Source organism: Odontomachus brunneus, unplaced genomic scaffold (assembly GCF_010583005.1).
Source record: "Odontomachus brunneus isolate Ranch 3 - 2012 unplaced genomic scaffold, Obru_v1 Obru_scaffold_035, whole genome shotgun sequence".
NCBI classification, from domain to species: Eukaryota; Metazoa; Arthropoda; class Insecta; order Hymenoptera; family Formicidae; genus Odontomachus; species Odontomachus brunneus.
The window spans coordinates 673,232-691,301 of record NW_022639485.1 but is presented as its reverse complement, the minus strand read 5'-3'; the positions used below and the strand labels follow the sequence as shown (position 1 = coordinate 691,301).

The following is an 18,070-nucleotide window of genomic DNA, read 5'->3' as shown; positions in this document are numbered from 1 at the left end:
GTGTCAATAAACGCGAGATAACGCAATTAAAACGATTATCACGCAACGATGACGGGAGGGAACACGGGGAGATTCGAAGTTTTTCGCAAAGTGCACGATCGGGGAAGGCGTACAAACGACAACGACGATGACGAGCGACGAAGACTCGCATGAAACTCGCTTGGGGTCTCGGGGGTCCTTCGCAGGATCGAAAGGATCCTTGCACGTCGCGGACACATGACTATATAATAAATAAGGAATAATTCGAATACTGATATATTACGCACTGTGTGAGAGGAAATATACCTAATAAATTTAAAAAAAGTTATTTATTTTGCGGGTTTTAAACTTGAATCTACGTTCTCTTGTTTAAATACAATGGAAAATTGTTGTCAAAGGCTATGGTTTTCTGAAAATGTAAATATAAAAGGCATTTACACCAATAGAGAAGAAATTTGGTTAGAATTTGTATGTTAGTACAAACAAATGTGTTCTTAGTGTTCTCAAAATATTGTTTAATTCTCCAGATATTTTTCCTCTCAGTGCGCTTGCATGGGAGAAGAGCACTGTGGTGTATTTCTTACGTGTTGTTCTTTTGTTTCTCTCCTTTTTTTTTTATCGTTCTTTGTATAATTTCGTCAGGAGAATCTCGCAACTCCCGTCACAAGGCGCGACAAGCGTTGCGACGGATGCGTTTTGTTTGTTTTTGGATTCCTCCTCGCGCGGGAAACTCCGTAAGGCACGAGCGATTTGAAGGCACCGGGATGTGATATTAGAAAGGCGCGTTCGTCGTATAAGATAATCGTATCAAAATATAACTTTTGACGTATGTATATATATATATAGATATATATATAGATATATCTCTATATGTGCTTTGATCTCTCTCTAATTTTATAGTTTTTTCCTCTTTGCGAACATATTTTACATATATATATATACACGTATAAATTTTTCTCTCTTTGTACAGATATGAACGATGTGAACATTTAGACTTACGATACATTTATTTGCTCGTTACGCGGACTATAAAACGCGGGGGTTCGCCCACGAGACTCCCCCACTTTCCTTAGAAAATACTATTTATACATGCCTTATACCTTGTTAATAGACTCTTGTGGGCTGTGGTACATACGACAGGACGCACACACGCACGCATACGTACATACGTACACACGCACGACTATGTACAGACTAACGCATTAACGTACACGCGTACCTAAGGCACTCCGGCTTATTTTTCGCACTATCGAGCACGCTCCTTTCGTCAGTCATTCGACGCCTTATTATGTAAAACGTTATGGCATTATGTAATTCATTATGGCTTACGATTACGCTAAGTTTTATTGTACACTGTCGCCTTGACCACTGCAAGCAAGGCACGATCCTATTTCCCTTGTCGAGCTCGTCTCTTCCCCCTGTTCCCCTCCCTCCATTCGTGGGTTCAGCTGGGAAATTATGCTGCGATAAGAAGAGAGAACGCGAGATCCCTTTCTTTTATTAAATAATGATTCAATGAACGAGAAGTTGGTTCTATGCGGTTTTCGAGACATTTGAAGGGATTCTTCTGGTGAAGAATCGCACGGAAATCCACGGCATTTCTCTCTGTCCGAAGAGAGACATACGAGAGGGTGAGATATTTCTTTCGATCGTAACGATCCACGTCGCCGTGGGAGTAATTACTACGTGTAACTATCACATCAGGGATTTATCACTCGTGAGACGATAAATTAGAGCTCGGTATGGAACGATTGCGCGCGGGCAATCACGTTGGATAATGCACGCCACGAATGAGCTCGATTAAGCGTGAATATTGAAACATTAACGTAACTGCCCTGTCTGCGGCGGTGATTTACAGAATTGCCCTTCTTGGCTGTCGCTTGGCAACAGCTCGGTTGTTTAGAAATCCAGCCGGCATATCAAACTACTTGTGATAATTACGATTTGCGCGATCTCTCGAGGTGTCGTCGCGGCACTTATCAAGCACGAAATATACTCACAAGTCTGAATTAATCCACAGTATCTATTGTCTGTGTATTATTTTCTTGAAATTGAATGGAACAAATAGAGAGGATCCATCATGGAATCACTTCTTCGCGCGGCCTACAAACATCGTGGATTTATTGGTCATGATTACTTCGAAGATTAAGAACGGAAGTGGGAGAAGAAGAACGAATTGGATTTTTCCACATGAACAAATCAGATATCTATGTGCACACAGAAAAATATCATTCTAATGCTGAGAAAATCGATTACTCGATTTGTTTCTCTTCTTTTAAATAAAATTACCTTCGATAAAGAATATTTTCTTGACAGTGACCTGTCAAGAAAAAAATATACATTGAGAAATAATACTTGAAAATTTACTTGTGAAATATAAAATTTATTTTTGTAAATAACGTTATAATCTATAAATAAATTCAAGTATTTTTCTCGGTCTACTTATCATAAATTTTAGGAGAATCTATTATTGTATACTCAAAAAAAAAATTGATTTTTTTACAAAAATATCATAGAACTTTATTGAAAAAAAAAAAGAAATTTATTCAACTCTACACTGAAAAAAATACTTAAAAATTTATTTGTGAGAAAATTTATTTGTCTGTGAAATAAACTTTATATTCCACAAATGAATTTTCAAATATTTTTTTTTTCAATGTATGTAGTAAGTAGATTTTCTATTTTGATTTAATATTCTTGGTTGAAATGCTAAGTCTAAATGCTAACATTTAGAATATATTTTGAGTCAATTTGATGTTTATGATGGACTTAAACGGGAAAAAAACATTTGATTGGACGAACTAACTTCTGATGAAATATGAACGATTCAGGAATTCTGATACTTTTAATCGATATTTCTGAATCGTTTGTATTTGGCCAAAAGTTGATCAATTTTCTTTTCCGTATAGATTTGTATAAAGTTATTAAATACTTGCAAAAATAAGTAATATTTACTTGAAATGCAGCATATATTCTGTGTAGTGAAACGAGCTCACCGATTTTCAACTTGCGAAGCCCGACGCGACTTTATTGGATTCGTACAGCGGAAGACACCATTTTACCTCTCACGTGCGAATTTACCGGCTGAGAGAATTAGTAGGCCGCGAATAATCGTGGCCGATTATGCACCTAATTCCGGGCAGTTCGTTTATTTACTTTCACGCGTACAGCATGGAGAAGATGAAACGTAAACGGGAATAACAATAGCTTTATCGCGTGCAGGTGCTCGTCGCAAATATATGAATGCACCGTTTGATTTGGCTTAGGCCGGGCTCTTCGTGGATTTGCTTCCGACGTTTCGCGAAAATGCCGGTTCGCTTCTTCAGGCAGAGGAACGACCTGGAACTGTCGCTCCTCCGCACTCATATGAGCGCGTTGCCAGTGCGCGAAAATCGGCGCCATCCGTCGACGAGACGCGCGCGCGTCCGCTGAGCATTCCCGCGATTCTCGAGAAGATAAGCGAGTTCTTTCGCGTTCGACCTTGCTGGCGAATTATCAGAGGGAAACCTTTGTGAATCATTGTTGGCTGATGCTAAAGGAGCTCACACATTAGATTGCGAGCGATATCGAGCTCACAGCTCGAAAAAAAAGAAACACACACACGCGATACTAACAGGTAGGCGATCATAGTACGGCGCGCTTCTTTTCCAACTTCCACGTATCAATCGATCAAATTCCTCACAAATATTGAAACAGCCGTGTCATGCCTGAAAGAAGCCCCGGCGTCGGGAAAGAAATCGCAATGAAGATTGTAATTTTATAAATTGCAACTTTGAGATAAGTTTCTTTTTTAAGGTCACGATTTATGCGATATAATATATATGTAATATAAACTATATAATATATGTATGTAATATAAACTATACTTCCTTCTTTAACAAGTAATTTTGACTATCCGAACAAATTCTCAAGTGACGCTAAGGCATGGTAAATGCTGCTTTGAGCATCGAGCATCTGAAAAGTATTGATTTCGTAATGTGCACTTTAACGATTTTCTATCCTAATATACACTGAGAAAAAATATTTGAAAATTTACTTCTGGAATATAAAGTTTATTTCTATGAATAAATTATATATTCAAAATAAATTTTCAAATATTTCTTTTCTCAGTATATTTTCTCGAGTTCTTTATCTTGTTATCTTCTCGGGTCCTAACACTGGAAAGCAGATATTGTAAATGCGTCATCTTTACAAAGACACAAAAACGAAACGATAAAGAAAAAGGACAGCCGCAATGTATTTGTATCGTTTTTCACAAAAACACTCACAATGAATAGAGAATTTATGAATAGAGAAAATGCACGAGAAAAAGTTTCACTACTTGTTCAAAGTAACTTTCTCTTTTTTGACTTCTAAGGCCCAGTTCCACAACCTTCAGTTAACTTAACTGGCTGGTTATTCCAATGAACTTGACCAATCGCATTTGACATTAAGAAGAGTCAATCAGAATTAACCAATCACTATTGGGACTTAACTGGTAGTTAAAATTAAACGGATGTTATGGAACTTGGTCTAAAATCCTCACAATGATCCTTCACTTCTAAGGTTTTCTGAGGCTCATAAAAGTACCCCCTGCTTCTTAGTTGTTTGTCTTTTTGTCCCCTTAACAAGGGAAAGAGACGCCCCAAGTCGACAAGGACATTCATATATCGTTGTTGATTGTCCAACCGCACGCTTTCAGCACACTTTCGACGACAGGAGTGCTCGAGCCGTGCATCGGAGATATTGCATCGAAACCTATTTGTTATGTACAACATTTTTTACGATAAACTCGGCTTGATACGAGGCGCGTGTGATTCTCGATCTCGCTCGAATCATCGTACACTGAGAGAGAGATACTTGAAACTTTACTTGACAGTTATAAAGTTTATTTCTGTAAAAAGATCATGTCCATTTCTACAAAATAATAAAATTTACTTCTATAAAATAAAGTTTGTCCCTATGAAATAACGTTTATCCTCTCGAATCAACTTTATACCTCGCAAATAAATTTTCAAGTATTTTTTTCTGAGTGTAACCCCGACTTTTTGTCCGGCACGCGACGATAAATCTATAAACGGGAACTCACACGATTCCGACATGGGATCCCGTAGAGAGAACAAAAAATGCGGCAAAATCCTGCGAGAGCTCACGTCGCGATCTCTCATGAGATTGCCGCCCCACGCGTGTCGTGCGATTTGCCGTCGCGTTTTCCCTCCCATACGCTACATATATACAATATTTCGGCGAGATATATATAATATTATGTCGTATTATACAACATACCGCTGGTATAAAACCAAGGGTATGATACACGCCGCATACGCTCTAACATATATATATAACAATATAAGGCACGTGAATTTTGTCAGCATAGCCGTATGTGTCTTTTTGATCCTTCCTCCTCGCCTCGACCGGGAATTTCGCCGAGCGCGATGACGTGCCGTTCGCTCTCAAATGTCCCATCGACGGGCGAATTATTAATCGCGTGCACAGCGTACCGCGCCATCAGTCTTTGTCATTATTTGGCAAATTAATACACTGAGAGCGAGGCGCACGGCGAGCGAATTCGTCTACGCTCTTATCTATCGAATCTATGGTCTTCCGCGGATTATTTACTGCTATACGATTGCAAATAAATCTACGTGCGTGCGCACGTCCTTTTGCAATGCATCGTGATCGCCTCTGGCTTGGTTTACATCTACGAAATAAAGGCACACGAGGTGGTCTCTGGCGGAAGTGCTTATGACTTATATCGCCTCGAGTTTTCAAATATTTCTTTTTCTCACATACTCTTGTTCTCTTTCTCTCTCTTTTCACTGATTCTCTCGACCGAGCGATCGTACAAAAATAGCCTGTTTTATCTGCGAGAGAACATTAGATCGTATTTTTCTAAATAATGATACTGATATTTACATTAAATGCTAAGTAAAAAGCTGGCCGACGGCGATCAGGCAGCGTTTCTCTCTCTACGCATAATTAAAAATCAAACGATTCTCGCGCGTTTATTAGAAGAGGTAATGAGAAAAAGAGAAAAAAGAAAAAGAGAAAACAGGAAAAAGACAACAATTACCGAAAAATGAAAGTCCTCCCTTCAATATCCGTCTAATTAGATGGCCAACGATGTAAATTAACGGTAAAATTGTATTTCAATTCGTGCGTCTTCTCAATCCTTTCTATGTGTTTTACTTAACATATCAGACCTTGCCGATTATTGTGCGGCGTAATGTATCATCATCTATGTTCATGATTGACATGATAATATTAGATTTGGTTTCCGGGTTTGAGCCGCATGAGCAACTCTTTGCCTCCGAACATTTCGCTTCATCAGGAAGGATGAGCTGAAATGTCCGCGAAACGTTGGAATAAGGCAAAAAAGAACTTACACGGCTCAAACGGGAACTAAATCTAATAATGGACACAGTGAAAACCTCAAAAAATATCACAATGTGATAATGTATATACAATGTGCTATTTACATATTTTCTCGAGAAACGAGACCGAAAAGTTTTTGGGGATGAGACAAGTGGCGCATAATTGACAACTTTACCGTTAATTCTGCCATTAGGTTTTTTCTGGAAAATTTCGCCGTTCGGCTAGTTAGGCCGGACACTGAAGTCGCGGGATCTAAGGGAGCAAGGATAGTGTTGTAATACTAAGTAGTTCGCGCGTGTTGCGCACATGGAAGAAATTGTTTGAGCAATTAAATGATCGCCGTGCAGAGATCGATTGCGGATTCGCGGTCGGTGACGAATGTGAGTGCGCGCGACCAGAACGCGGAAAATCTCTCATGAAGTGGCGTGTCGCGTTACCAAGAAGTTATGCAATTAACGCCCGCCGGTATTTCTTTCCGACGTAGCTTTCCGTGGAACACCGGGAAAATGTGTCCCGAAATCATTTTTCATTTTCACTTTTTCCCGTTTTTGTCTGATGCAATGCATCCGTACTTTACTAGCGAGATATGAAACACCGATATGAGAAACCGAAATGACTGTTTGCTCGAATATAAATATGCCAGGGAGATTTCGTCAGCAATATCACGGAATGAGATTTAAATTTGTTCAATGTCCTCTAATAAAACAAAACAATGTTCACCTGATGGGAATGTTCCATGCTCACTTCAAATTATTATGTATTATGCTGTAAAAAACAATAAAATTCCGACAACTTTGGCATCATGCGATCTAATGATAGAGTATATGTTTTGATACCCTCTTTTTATACAATTTAATAATTATTTGTTTTTGGTTCGAATTTCTTTTTTTTGGTAATTTGGTGCATTTTAATGACGGTTTCGAATTTTTTAATTTTTTTATAATTTCACGCGATTTAATGATACTTTTGAATATATCTTATTTTTTAATTTTTCTAATCATTTTTTTTTTACATTTTTATAATTTTATATATTTTTTTTTATTTTTTATAATTTTTTTTTTTTTTTTTTTTTTTTTTTCAAGAAATCTAAATCGATAAAACTAAACTATAGAAGTTAAACTATACTTAAGACTCAACAATGTATTACACATTACACTAAAATAATTAAAGCTAAAGAAGAAAAAAGTTTAACTAAACTACCCTAATTAACTAAAACCGAAATTGGACTGAAAATGATACAGTATATCATGGAAATATTAAAATGTGATTTCACCGAAAGAAACCGTCGTTCAAAAGAATTCGTGTCACATGACGCTTCGTCAAATAATACGGAGCAGCTACAGTCACGATAAAATCATCCAGAGGATGGTTCTGGTTTCCTCGTGATTCCTTAACAAGTAAGCAATGTATGCGAAAATCCGGAAAACTCCTAATAACGCCGAAAACGATTCTCGTGTCGGCATGGACATCAAAATTGTCGGAATTTCTTAAACAAATCCGTGGCACGTTACACGCGAGAAATGTAGCTTTGGCCTGAACAATTCTTTTCGCAGATTTTCTTCCTTTGGATGCGTCGCAACGGACAACCACGCTGACATAATTTTATAATTATAGCGAACGCATTCGACCTCTAAACGGCCTAGCCGATAACCAGCGGGCTCTAATCTCGACGATAAGACCGCGAAAAAGAATCTGCCGGGGTATCTGCACGATTTTTTGTGAAACGAGACGAGACGGCGGGGTAGGAAGGAGGAGATTGAGAAAGTCTAGCGGAATTGGAAGAAGACGCCAGCCGAGGACGCGACCATGTATAATCTCCTTCCACGCCTCGACTCGTCCAATGGCCGATTAAGACTTTATCGCGATGTATAACGCGACACCGGCCGATCTGCGGAAATGATAAGCGCTTACGTGGCTCGCTACGTGTCGCGGATCACGTACAGATCGATTCTTCACCGGCAAATTCTTATCCCGAGCGGTCGAAAATATTGGTGTACTTAGAATAATTAACTACACAGCGACTTGACGTAATCGTGAAACAATTCTTCCTGGTCTACGATGAGGTGATGCGGTTGCCCCGAGATCACAAAGCCATGTGGATTGTTGTGATCGATCACCGCATTCGTGAGACCATGACTTCTCGTTGTTCGCGCTTCGTAAGGAAACTGAAGACGAGAGTTGCATAAGCCACCATTACTAGGCATAATAGGGTTTTGATAGTTGGTAAATGGATACCTGATAAATGTGTCACTGGTTTGTTGAAAATTGCACGTAGCATGGGCGCATGGGTGTAGTGGTAAACCCCAAGTGCACGGCATTCGCGGGTTGAAATAGGGCCTGTCCTGGTTCGTGCTGCAAGTGTAGGGGGAGTGAATGATGTCGTTCTCGTCAACTCCACCGTTGGTATTCCTGCTGTTATTGTTATTGATAATATTCTGCCGAGTATTGGGAGATGGGTCGCGTTGGTAGGCGTAGTTACTCGTGGGCCTACATACAGGATTGTCCAGGTAGGGTTTGTAAAGAATGCCGTCATCCGTAGCCGAAGTTGATGCGGGCTGAGATGCGTCCAACTCAGAGCGAGTTGATCTAGCAAGCGCCTCCATTCGGGAGGCCATTAGCCAAGCTCTTTTCGGCTTTACGAGGCAAAGAGGTCTATCTTGTTGCGTGGGTGTGTTTCGTGAAGCCGTGTCGTCTGGGCAAAATCTCTTCGGCGAAGGAGCGTTGTCCCATGAGGAAGCTTGCCTCTTCGAGGAAGGTGGGGGTTCCTCAGGATTATTGTAGAATTCCGAATAATCTTTAGGCGAGTAGCAGTGCAGACCATTCGGCGATTCACTGTGAGATCCTCTTAAAGACAGATCCTGGCAGGAAGATGTTCTCGATGTTGTAGTATGTCTGTCTGCGTAGCAAGGTAAAATCCAAGATAGTTGTACAGACTCTATTGCCTCGGCAGATGTAAGAACCTCGATGTAAGGACAATATGGACGATGTTGAGAAGTGAGGGTTTCACAACAATGTTTCGGCGATTGCTCATACTCTGTCTCCAGACCTGTACCAGACGAAGGCCGACTGTGGTCCGAAGAAGCAGACTGGCTTACTGTCAGATCTATAGGCGATTCGACGAAAACTTCCCGGGCAGGAGCTAGTCGTTGACGCGAGTCCCCTCGAAGTGTGATCTCTTCCCTGAGTTCCGTCTCCTTTAACAACCACTTCTGCACCTGGCGACGGTTTATGGCGAATTTTCTCGCGGTGGCTCGTTGGTTTCCAGCCACATCGGGGTCGTTGTGAAAGGCGTCGAGCACGCTGAGTTTGAAGCGCAAGGGGAAAGATCGCCGAAGTTGCTGTCTGTGAGTTTGAATGCTATCAGATGAAGTTTGATTGTCGGCAACACAATCGATGAACTCTATCTCACTGTCCGACGAGGTGCTGCTGGATCCGCCGGAGTTGGCAGGATCGCTAGAACTCGGCGATTGATCCTCCAGATCAATCAGTTCGATTTCCGGCGCGATTATGGGTGCGTTTCCCAGAGACGAGCTGTCCATCGATGTATAGCCGGTTACGTCGATGTACGGGGACTTGTTGTCCTCTTGTCTTTCGTCGTATACCTCAACATCAAACAACTCCTCTTTCTCTTCTTTAATCACTTTCTTGTAATGCTCTAACATTTCCTTTTGCTCTCCCTCCTCTTTGGTGTAGCTCGTCATCTCTTCCGACTCTCTCTCCTGCTGATGCAGGCGCGACAACGGGTACGGCGTACTAGAAAACGTGTGCGTGTGCGAGCGTTCATGCACGTGCACGTCTACGTATGAGGGGCCCGCCGCGGAGTTAAAGTGAGCGGACGACGAGGAGCCGCTGCTGTTATTGGCAACTTGATGTGATACCGTGGGCGACTGTGGGGCCCATTGATCATCAGGCGAGCCGGCCGGCTCGTACGGCCCTGACGTCGCCATTGAGTCTGGGCTAGCTGGCTCAGTCTTTATCAACGGTGCTCCTATCAAATCATACAAATGTCCGTTGAATAAGTCAACGTTTCCGTAATTCTGTGGACAATGATTCGGCGAGTGATGATGCTCTTGATGTTGACACTGAGGATGGGCACTCACGTCGATATCGTTCACAATATACTTATGTTCGGCGGATGATGGCCAATAGTACATCCTAACATCTTCATGTGGCACTATCTCATTTCTATCACCACTGAGCACTAACTGTGTTGTTTCCACATGCGTTGTTGGTTCGTCTCCGTGATCACGATTCCGATCCATTTTTGTGTCCATATAGTAAATCTCTTGCTTGTGCACCGTGTCCTCCGCTTTACGATATAGATGTTTTCGGTCGGACGGTGAAGAGTATTGTGAGTATCTCACGGGCCCGACGCTTTGTAAAAACACGCTTTTGGGAACAGTCCGAAGGCGGGTCGAAGGGGATGTACTACAACGCGGAAGATGCGGAGGGGAAGCAGGGGGCGGGGACTTCTGCTGTGTAGTCAGCTCGTCGCCGTGCAGTCTGGCAACGTTAAGGTTCAAGGCCGGCGCCACTGGGATTGCAACAGCAGCAGGTCCTGCAGGGCCTGTGGTTTCTGTCGCACTATCTGATTTTGAAACACTCGCGGAAGAATCTGTCGTCGACGTAGAGGCCGGCCTGGTGTTCCCGTTTTCGGCACAATTTTTCAGACTTTCCTCACACTGCAGCCACTTTTGGATCTGCCGACGATGTATACCATATTTCCGTGCGGTGGCACGCTGATTACCGCGACAGTCCATGTCATTCCTATAGGAATGCAGAACTTTGAGCTTAAAAGACGGCGGAAAAATACGTCTACTACCCATGACGCCAACTTTTCGTGCGTTTTGTTGCTGTTGTTGTCGATGCACTGATTGCTGTTGCTCTGAGTGCATTATTTGTATTGAACTATCTTTACTGAGTACCTTACTTACACCATAATCGCAGGTCATAGTGTCTTCGTTTAACACATTACACATTTAACGACGACCGTCGAATTGACCGCAAGAACGACGAGTCCGCCTATAACAGTGACGACAGAGACGACAGCAACCACTGTGAGCTTTGAAACCGGCACTGGGAACGACGCACGAGTATACCTTGACGCGTAACATTGCACGAAGTGGCTTGGCCGTACGGCGCCGGAGTTCCTTTTAGGTCTTGGTAGATGCCGCAACTAATTTCCAGCCCCACCACACCGGCGCGAGAACTGCGACCGCTTCCCACTGAGAACAGTATTCCCCTCTACCGTCGCCGATCGCTTTCTCACTCGCTCGAGCCTCTCCATTCGCACTCTCTCGGCCTCTCTTCTACGTATCCCCACTCGAGCCCTCTGCTTCGTTTGACGCTCTCTCCGTCCAACGTGTCTCCTTTGTCATCTCCTCTTTTTCTATCCAGTGGACGCCCCCTCAATACCCCGTTGCCTCATTCGTACAGTACGGACGCTAGTCCACCGCCGAAGGCGGCTACCAGTTATTCTTCTTTCTTTGCGTTAGCAACCTAACCTAACCTTTCGACTAATCTCTCCCGTCATCCTACCTCGCTCGCCTGCTTGACCGTCCACGGGACGTAGGCGCCCCACCGTCCCCTTCCACCTTCCTCTTTCTTCCCTTTCACACCTCAGCGCCGTAAAACTCCGCCATTTTCTGGGCTCACTTCCGTTAATGACGCGCGGGAAACGTCACGCCGGCATGACGACGGCGCTCTCGGCGCCATGTTGTCTGCTGTGGATGTCTGACGCCTGCCTGCCTGCCTGCCGGCCGCCGTCGCCTAGCAGCTCGCCGCGGCAGCCAGCATGGAGCCTCGATTTTTGCTCGCCTTTCTCCTCAACAGCCGATTGTGCCTCCGTTCAGCTTCCCGATGCACGAGGCTGAATACGCACTGAATGTAGTGCCCCGAGCTTTTCTACAATCTGTTACATGCTTATCGTTACCGCGACCGCATGTATAGGTATCAGAAGCCGAGGCACTATCGATGAAAATCGCGACCGATCGTAATCAATTACGAGACTTGTTCGTTGAAAGACCAAGCATATAATTTAGATTAGGTCGTAGACGTTTGTCGTACGAGATACAGGCGCCGCGGTATGTACATCAAAGGCGTACGTCAGACTGGTCGGCTATAACAGGAAATTTTACAGCCAGAGAAGGCAGCTGGTGGGTGAAGGGATTTTCCAGGAAAAACGCTTGTGACCGTGTTAGCCTACAGTCACTGGCAAGCAGGTTCACTGGAATTGGAATCGTATCATCGTTGTACGATGCCATGCATATAATATTATTCTTTTACTAACACTAAAACGCATTTGTTCAACTATCTGTGGGACATCTTTTAGTGTCACTTTCCACAAAATATACTTTTCTTTATATATAATCCTCCATCCTTTCTTTGACATGCATGTTCCTTTTCTCGGAAGATCTATCTCGCTTTTGGTTGTCTCTTTTTGTCTCTCGTGCCGCTGGAATCGCTTTTGAATGAGATTTTGAGGTATACACTAGCCTCTTGCATATGCGCCGTGGAATGAGATCATGTTGTTTTTGTGGCGTGAGCCGACAGTTAATATGTTTAGCTTCACGCGCCGTTGCCATGTCTCTTCTTAGCCGCACGTAGGCCGCAACGAACGCATACGAACGCGCGGAGAGAGACCCGCGAGGCAATGACGCAAGCCGCCGCACGCTCGCATATACTTCGATGAACGAGCGCGCGAGCAAGATAGACCGATAAAAAGAAACGGACGAGGTCTCGTAAATTTCCACGATTCGCGCCACCGGCAGAAACCAAGGATGCCGGCGAGGATTCTCTCGTGCTTCTCTGAAGAGGCACCCTACTCTATTTCCAAGAATCGCGGCGGCTATTCTTGCTCTCGCCGATCACCGCGAAGCCTCTTTTGAACACGTCCGCTCAGCAATCACGGAAAGAAGGCACCTGCCATCTCACCGCAGATCGGCCTTCGTATAGGGATATAGACACGCGTCATCGCTTAGGCATTTCATGAACCTACGCCCATGGAACAGGAATCGGTCTCCCAATTTCTCTTTGTGAGCAATTGATAATGATGTCAGTTATAATATTAATCACAATGACATCATTATTTCATTTGAAAATTTTCTTTCGTTGAATTTGCATGAAAGGAAGTCAAAACAATCTCTGTCTTTTTAGCTCTCTCGTGTCTTTCACTTCGTCTCGTTTCCTATTGCTCGTTTGCGTCTTCTGTCGCTCGCCACTTTAACGAGGAAGTGTCGAGAGTTCTATCGAGAATAATATCGGGCGTCGAGGAAAAGCATCGAGGTAGCGGCAGACCGGCAGTCGCCTAGTGTGGCTGGCACGGCTCGTCGGATTTGTCCTTGGGGCCGAAGGTAGGCGCAGCACGAAGACCGAGGACGTGGCAACGTAGCGCGGGCTCCCCCTCTTTTGTCCGCCGGCCGGTCTTGCCAGACAGGGTGTCGCCAGCTCGGTCGGCCTGGTCGTCCGGGTTGTCGCGGGGGACGAGGAAAGGGAACGCACGATGGAGAAGGGGCAGGGGAAGGGAGAGCTGTAGGTTTACGTGTACGTATATGTGTCTGCATAGTATGCGATAGAGCACTCTAGGGGGAAGGGACGCGCCATAGGGGGAAACGCTTGGGCGCTGGATGAGGAGAAGTGGCGAGACGCGGGACGAATGCAGCTCCTACGAGCTATCGTTGTGTGCGTGCGTTGTAGGATCGGTCGTGGACCTACATTCACGCAGGCTGGGCATGTTTGAAAACTCTCGTCCTCCTGGAATGTGGCCTGCGGAGGCCCCTTCGGCGACCTCTCTCTTTTCCCCTCACGTGCCGTAGCCCTGTATAAGCCTCTCTTCGGTATGGTGGACGTCGCTTGGACGCCTACCTACCTCTACCTATCTATCTACTCTTTCTCTCTCTCTCTCTCTCTTTCTTCCTTTCTGCCCCGCCGTCCTTCTCTCAACGATCCCCGTTCACCCGCCGCACCGCCGCGGCCACCAGCTTGGCGCTCCAAATAGTCGCGTAACCAGAGACGCGCCTCTGGCCTGGCCTGGTCGCGCCAGACTTCTCGGCGCCCAAATGATGTACGTCGACCGCTCTCTTTCTCTCTCTTCCTCCCTCGCGCTCGCTCACACGGCTGTTGTAGCCGTCGCTTTCCGCACTCTCCTTCCTTCCACGTACTTATGCACAGGCATGGCCGGCGGAAGAGACTCTCTATATAGAAACGATGAGGAGGAAAAGAGACACGGTCTCTATTTAACGATGTCTCTCGACTTGCGACACCTTGCACTTTCGATCCAGTACATCCATGGCCCTTAAGCTGTGGCGCATGTTGGAATACACGAATTTAGCAGCGAGCGCGAGGCAAAAAAGGCATGAGGGTCGGTGATTCTCGGCAAAAAGTGTATTAGACGGCTTCTCAGCCTTCTCGTCTGGCTCGTGCGCGAGGAAAGGGTCCAGGCATCTTGGCAAAGGCGAGACAAGCAGTCGCCTGCAAAACGTCTCGCATCGTGGGGGCGAAGAGAATTGAATCTGATCCCAGAATTCTCTCAAGTTTTCGTCAGGTTGGCCGTCGTTCAAAAATTCGCATTATTTTGTTAAGCACATTTCACTCTTGCCGATCGTCGTTGCCAGAACTTGTTTGGGGCGTTAAGTTTTTATTACTTTCCGCGTCGAACTTTAACATGCAAACGCATGTTGTTAACTCCTCGTTTCACAATCCTACAGCTGTCCATGCTATTCCGATGCGGCTATATATAATACGGGCCGTAAAGTAGACAAGCTGCGTTTCTAATTTAGCGATTGATATTTGGCACACTGTTGCGCCTCCGCCAGAGAGAGAGAAAGAAAGAAAGAGAGAGAAAGGGAGAGGAATAGAGAGGGAGGGAGAGAGAGAGACGTAAGACACAATTTCCGTATATTGTGCTTCGTATTTATAGGCTAGCTTTATGGATGTTGCGTCTCGAGTCAGCGACGGCGCATATATTCTAGAAAGCGTGGTATCGCTCGATAACAACTTATTGCCTTGCGGAAAGAATTCGTGAACTATGACACGTTGCGAATGGATGCACGATAAGTGCGTCATGGTCATCGGGAAACAACTGTATATGCATACACTTATCTTTTGCTCGGAGTAAAGAGCGCCACTCGTTGAAATCGCAGTCTAGAGTTTATAACCCAGGCTTATTTATGTGCATGCTAACTGGGAGAGTGCTACACGTGCACCATACGCGCGCACTTGCGTTAATGCATGCTTACATGCATGCATGTTGCACACATTATACGCCGTGTGTGCGTACACATAGCATCAAGCCTAATCATACGTGTAAGCAGGGACGAATCGATCCCTTGCCTCAGTGTTCGCTATATATTCTGTAAAGTTTTTTGGACAATTCATATCGCCGTAACTCGAGTTGTGGAAGCAATTATACGCATACTATATGCATACGCAACCGTGCGCATATTTTCAATTGAATTCCTCTGATTCACCAATAAATCGTAAAAAAGTTATCCACATTTTAGAACGCGGGTATCTGGTCGATTAGAGTCTAACGCAAGTTATTCAAATGCAAAATTTTACTTGTGAGAGGATAAAGATATAGCATGAATAACTTGCTCTAGACTAATTGAAGATAAGTGCTAAGTTTTATAACTTGATTCTTAACCCTAGAAAGGTAACGTGAATAAGATTTACTCATTGGAACCTAAACTCTAGAAAGATACTGACAACCTACTATACGATTAAAGTAGGGATAAATATACTATAATATCTGTACACTCTCTATCTACATTTATATCTAGGGTTATATCATAGGTTGCGTTGAAAAAAGTTGCTATCAAACTCTTCAGGAGCGGATAGTACTCATCAAAATAGTCAATAAATATGGGTTTATTCGTTCTAAAATTATAAAACATTTTTATCAATGAAAAAATTATTAAATATATTGTGCTTATTGCGTATATATGTTTCTCAATACAGAGAGTATTCCCAAATACAACCGACAAACTGAGAGATTGTTGGGGACACCATAAGGATTATTTTTTGTAAATGGAAATATAAAAAGATCTTTTATATCCTACAACTTTTTTATCTTTTTAAAAGCCGGAACTTTGGGATATTTTTTGTAAAAGATCTTTTTACACCTTAAAATTTTTGTGTCTGAAATAATTTTTTATAAAGCTTATATTATTTTAGATATTTCAAGGTCCTGATCTTTTTCGAACACCCCGTATGCCGTAGCGATGAAACGATCCATTTCCGACGTATAGGATGTTACTTTGCTATCAACTCAGAGACGGAAATATATCTCTGAAACGAATGATTTTTGAACCTATGTTTACTAAGATTTTTTCGCTAATCTTGATGAATACTGCGTTTTCCTGAAGTTTGGCGATAACTTTTTTCAACATCTGATATATGCTCATACAAGTGATATCTCGTAAAAAACAGTGATATCCATTTGAGTAGATGATAAAATAAATATCATAGGCTTAGGAATTTAAAGCTTTCAGTATGAGTAAAAATTACTCATGGGTTTCTAGCTTTTAAAAACCATCAGATATAAAATTTTATCCAGATTTGTAATTAATACTACTATCGGGTCAAAACTGGACGAAACAAAACCACGAATTCGCGATGTACTTTTTCCCAGAGAGACGCGATGTCGCTGGTAGGGAAGTAAAACAGTACAGTGACGCTTGATGTTTGATAATTCGCTATATCTGACAGCGATGGCTAAAAAGATCGACATAACTCACTAGCGGCGCTTTTTATAGTCTACGTTATGTTTCCGATAATGATAAAGCGCGATACACGCGCTCGTGTTTTCTCTTCGCCTGATGATTGGGTCAGGAACGATTCGACATCTTGGATTCGATCCAACGTAACGTAAATTCAATCAACCAAGTCGGCAATTTCATCTCACCTCTTACCAGTCGACAGTTATTAAAAATCCGTCCGTGATTATACACGTTACGTATAGGTTAAACGTCTGGCAGCGGCCGAATCGGCCGCTCGTTTGCCCACGTACGAGCAAGTAATATACCTTTTTCCGTGGGCGGTCGCACGATGGCGCCTACTCGCGCGCACAGCATGGACCCCGCGAGGGGGAGCCCCCGCGAACCTAACCTCGCGCGGGCCGAGGCTGCCGCGATTGCGACTCACGAAAGTCTCGTTTCACCGAGATTCCACCAGCCGTGCGTCACGAGAGATTACGCTCGCGCGGCTTCTGCGTCGCTGGTTATCGCCCGGCGGCCGGTAGCCGTCGCCATGACGAACGGACGCTTGGCTGCGGAAGAAATCGCGTCCAGGCGAGGGGAGAAGAAGCGTTATCGCGAGAGTCCGAGTGTGCATCGCGGATGATACGACGCACACATACGCATGACAGCGGGGAACGGCGCAACGCCTACGGTCGGCTCATACGGGCGAGAGTCGCTCGTTCACTCACTCACGCATGCATACACGCAGGCACACACAAGAACGCTAACCTTTATCTTATCATTGGTGAAGGCGTATCGAGGTTGGACTGGTTGGGATGGTGTTTGCCTTTGGCACGAAGGCTCGTCGATGGTTCGACGCGACGTGTGCGGTGGCCGATGCTCTCTTTTTCACTCTGCTCCTCTTCCCCCCATCTTTCTCTCTCTCTCTCTTTCTTTCGCTTTCGAGCTGCGCCGTTCTTCCACGAGAGAAAGGAGAATTCCACGAAGGGTTGGAGCTACGTCACCCCACGCGACTTTTGACTGTATATACGTAGTAGCAC

At 44.0% G+C, this 18,070-nt stretch overlaps 2 protein-coding genes across 3 annotated transcripts in view; both read right to left on the bottom strand.

The window, feature by feature from the left end:
- Window positions 1-18,070, bottom strand: part of LOC116843745 — a 27,872-nt gene extending 9,802 nt beyond the window's left edge. The window contains exon 1 of the mRNA XM_032814465.1: window positions 17,799-18,070. The gene's annotated coding sequence lies outside the window, so the exon portion shown is untranslated. The remainder of the gene's footprint in view (window positions 1-17,798) is intronic.
- On the bottom strand, window positions 573-17,787 carry LOC116843721. 2 transcript variants are annotated; one of them, XM_032814396.1, is made up of 2 exons: window positions 8,569-17,785; window positions 573-8,498 (listed from the first exon to the last, which is right to left on the bottom strand). In XM_032814396.1, the coding sequence occupies exons 1-2, from the start codon at window positions 11,310-11,312 to the stop codon at window positions 8,447-8,449; spliced, it is 2,796 nt and encodes a 931-aa protein (XP_032670287.1). In that variant the 5' UTR covers window positions 11,313-17,785; the 3' UTR covers window positions 573-8,446. The 2 variants fall into 2 exon arrangements, with proteins under 2 accessions (XP_032670287.1, XP_032670286.1); XM_032814395.1 differs by having other exon boundaries at window positions 573-17,787.

Coding starts and splice junctions, on each gene's coding strand:
- LOC116843721 (XM_032814395.1), bottom strand. CDS start 11,312: ATGTGTAATGTGTTAAACGAAGACACTATGACCTGCGATTATGGTGTA.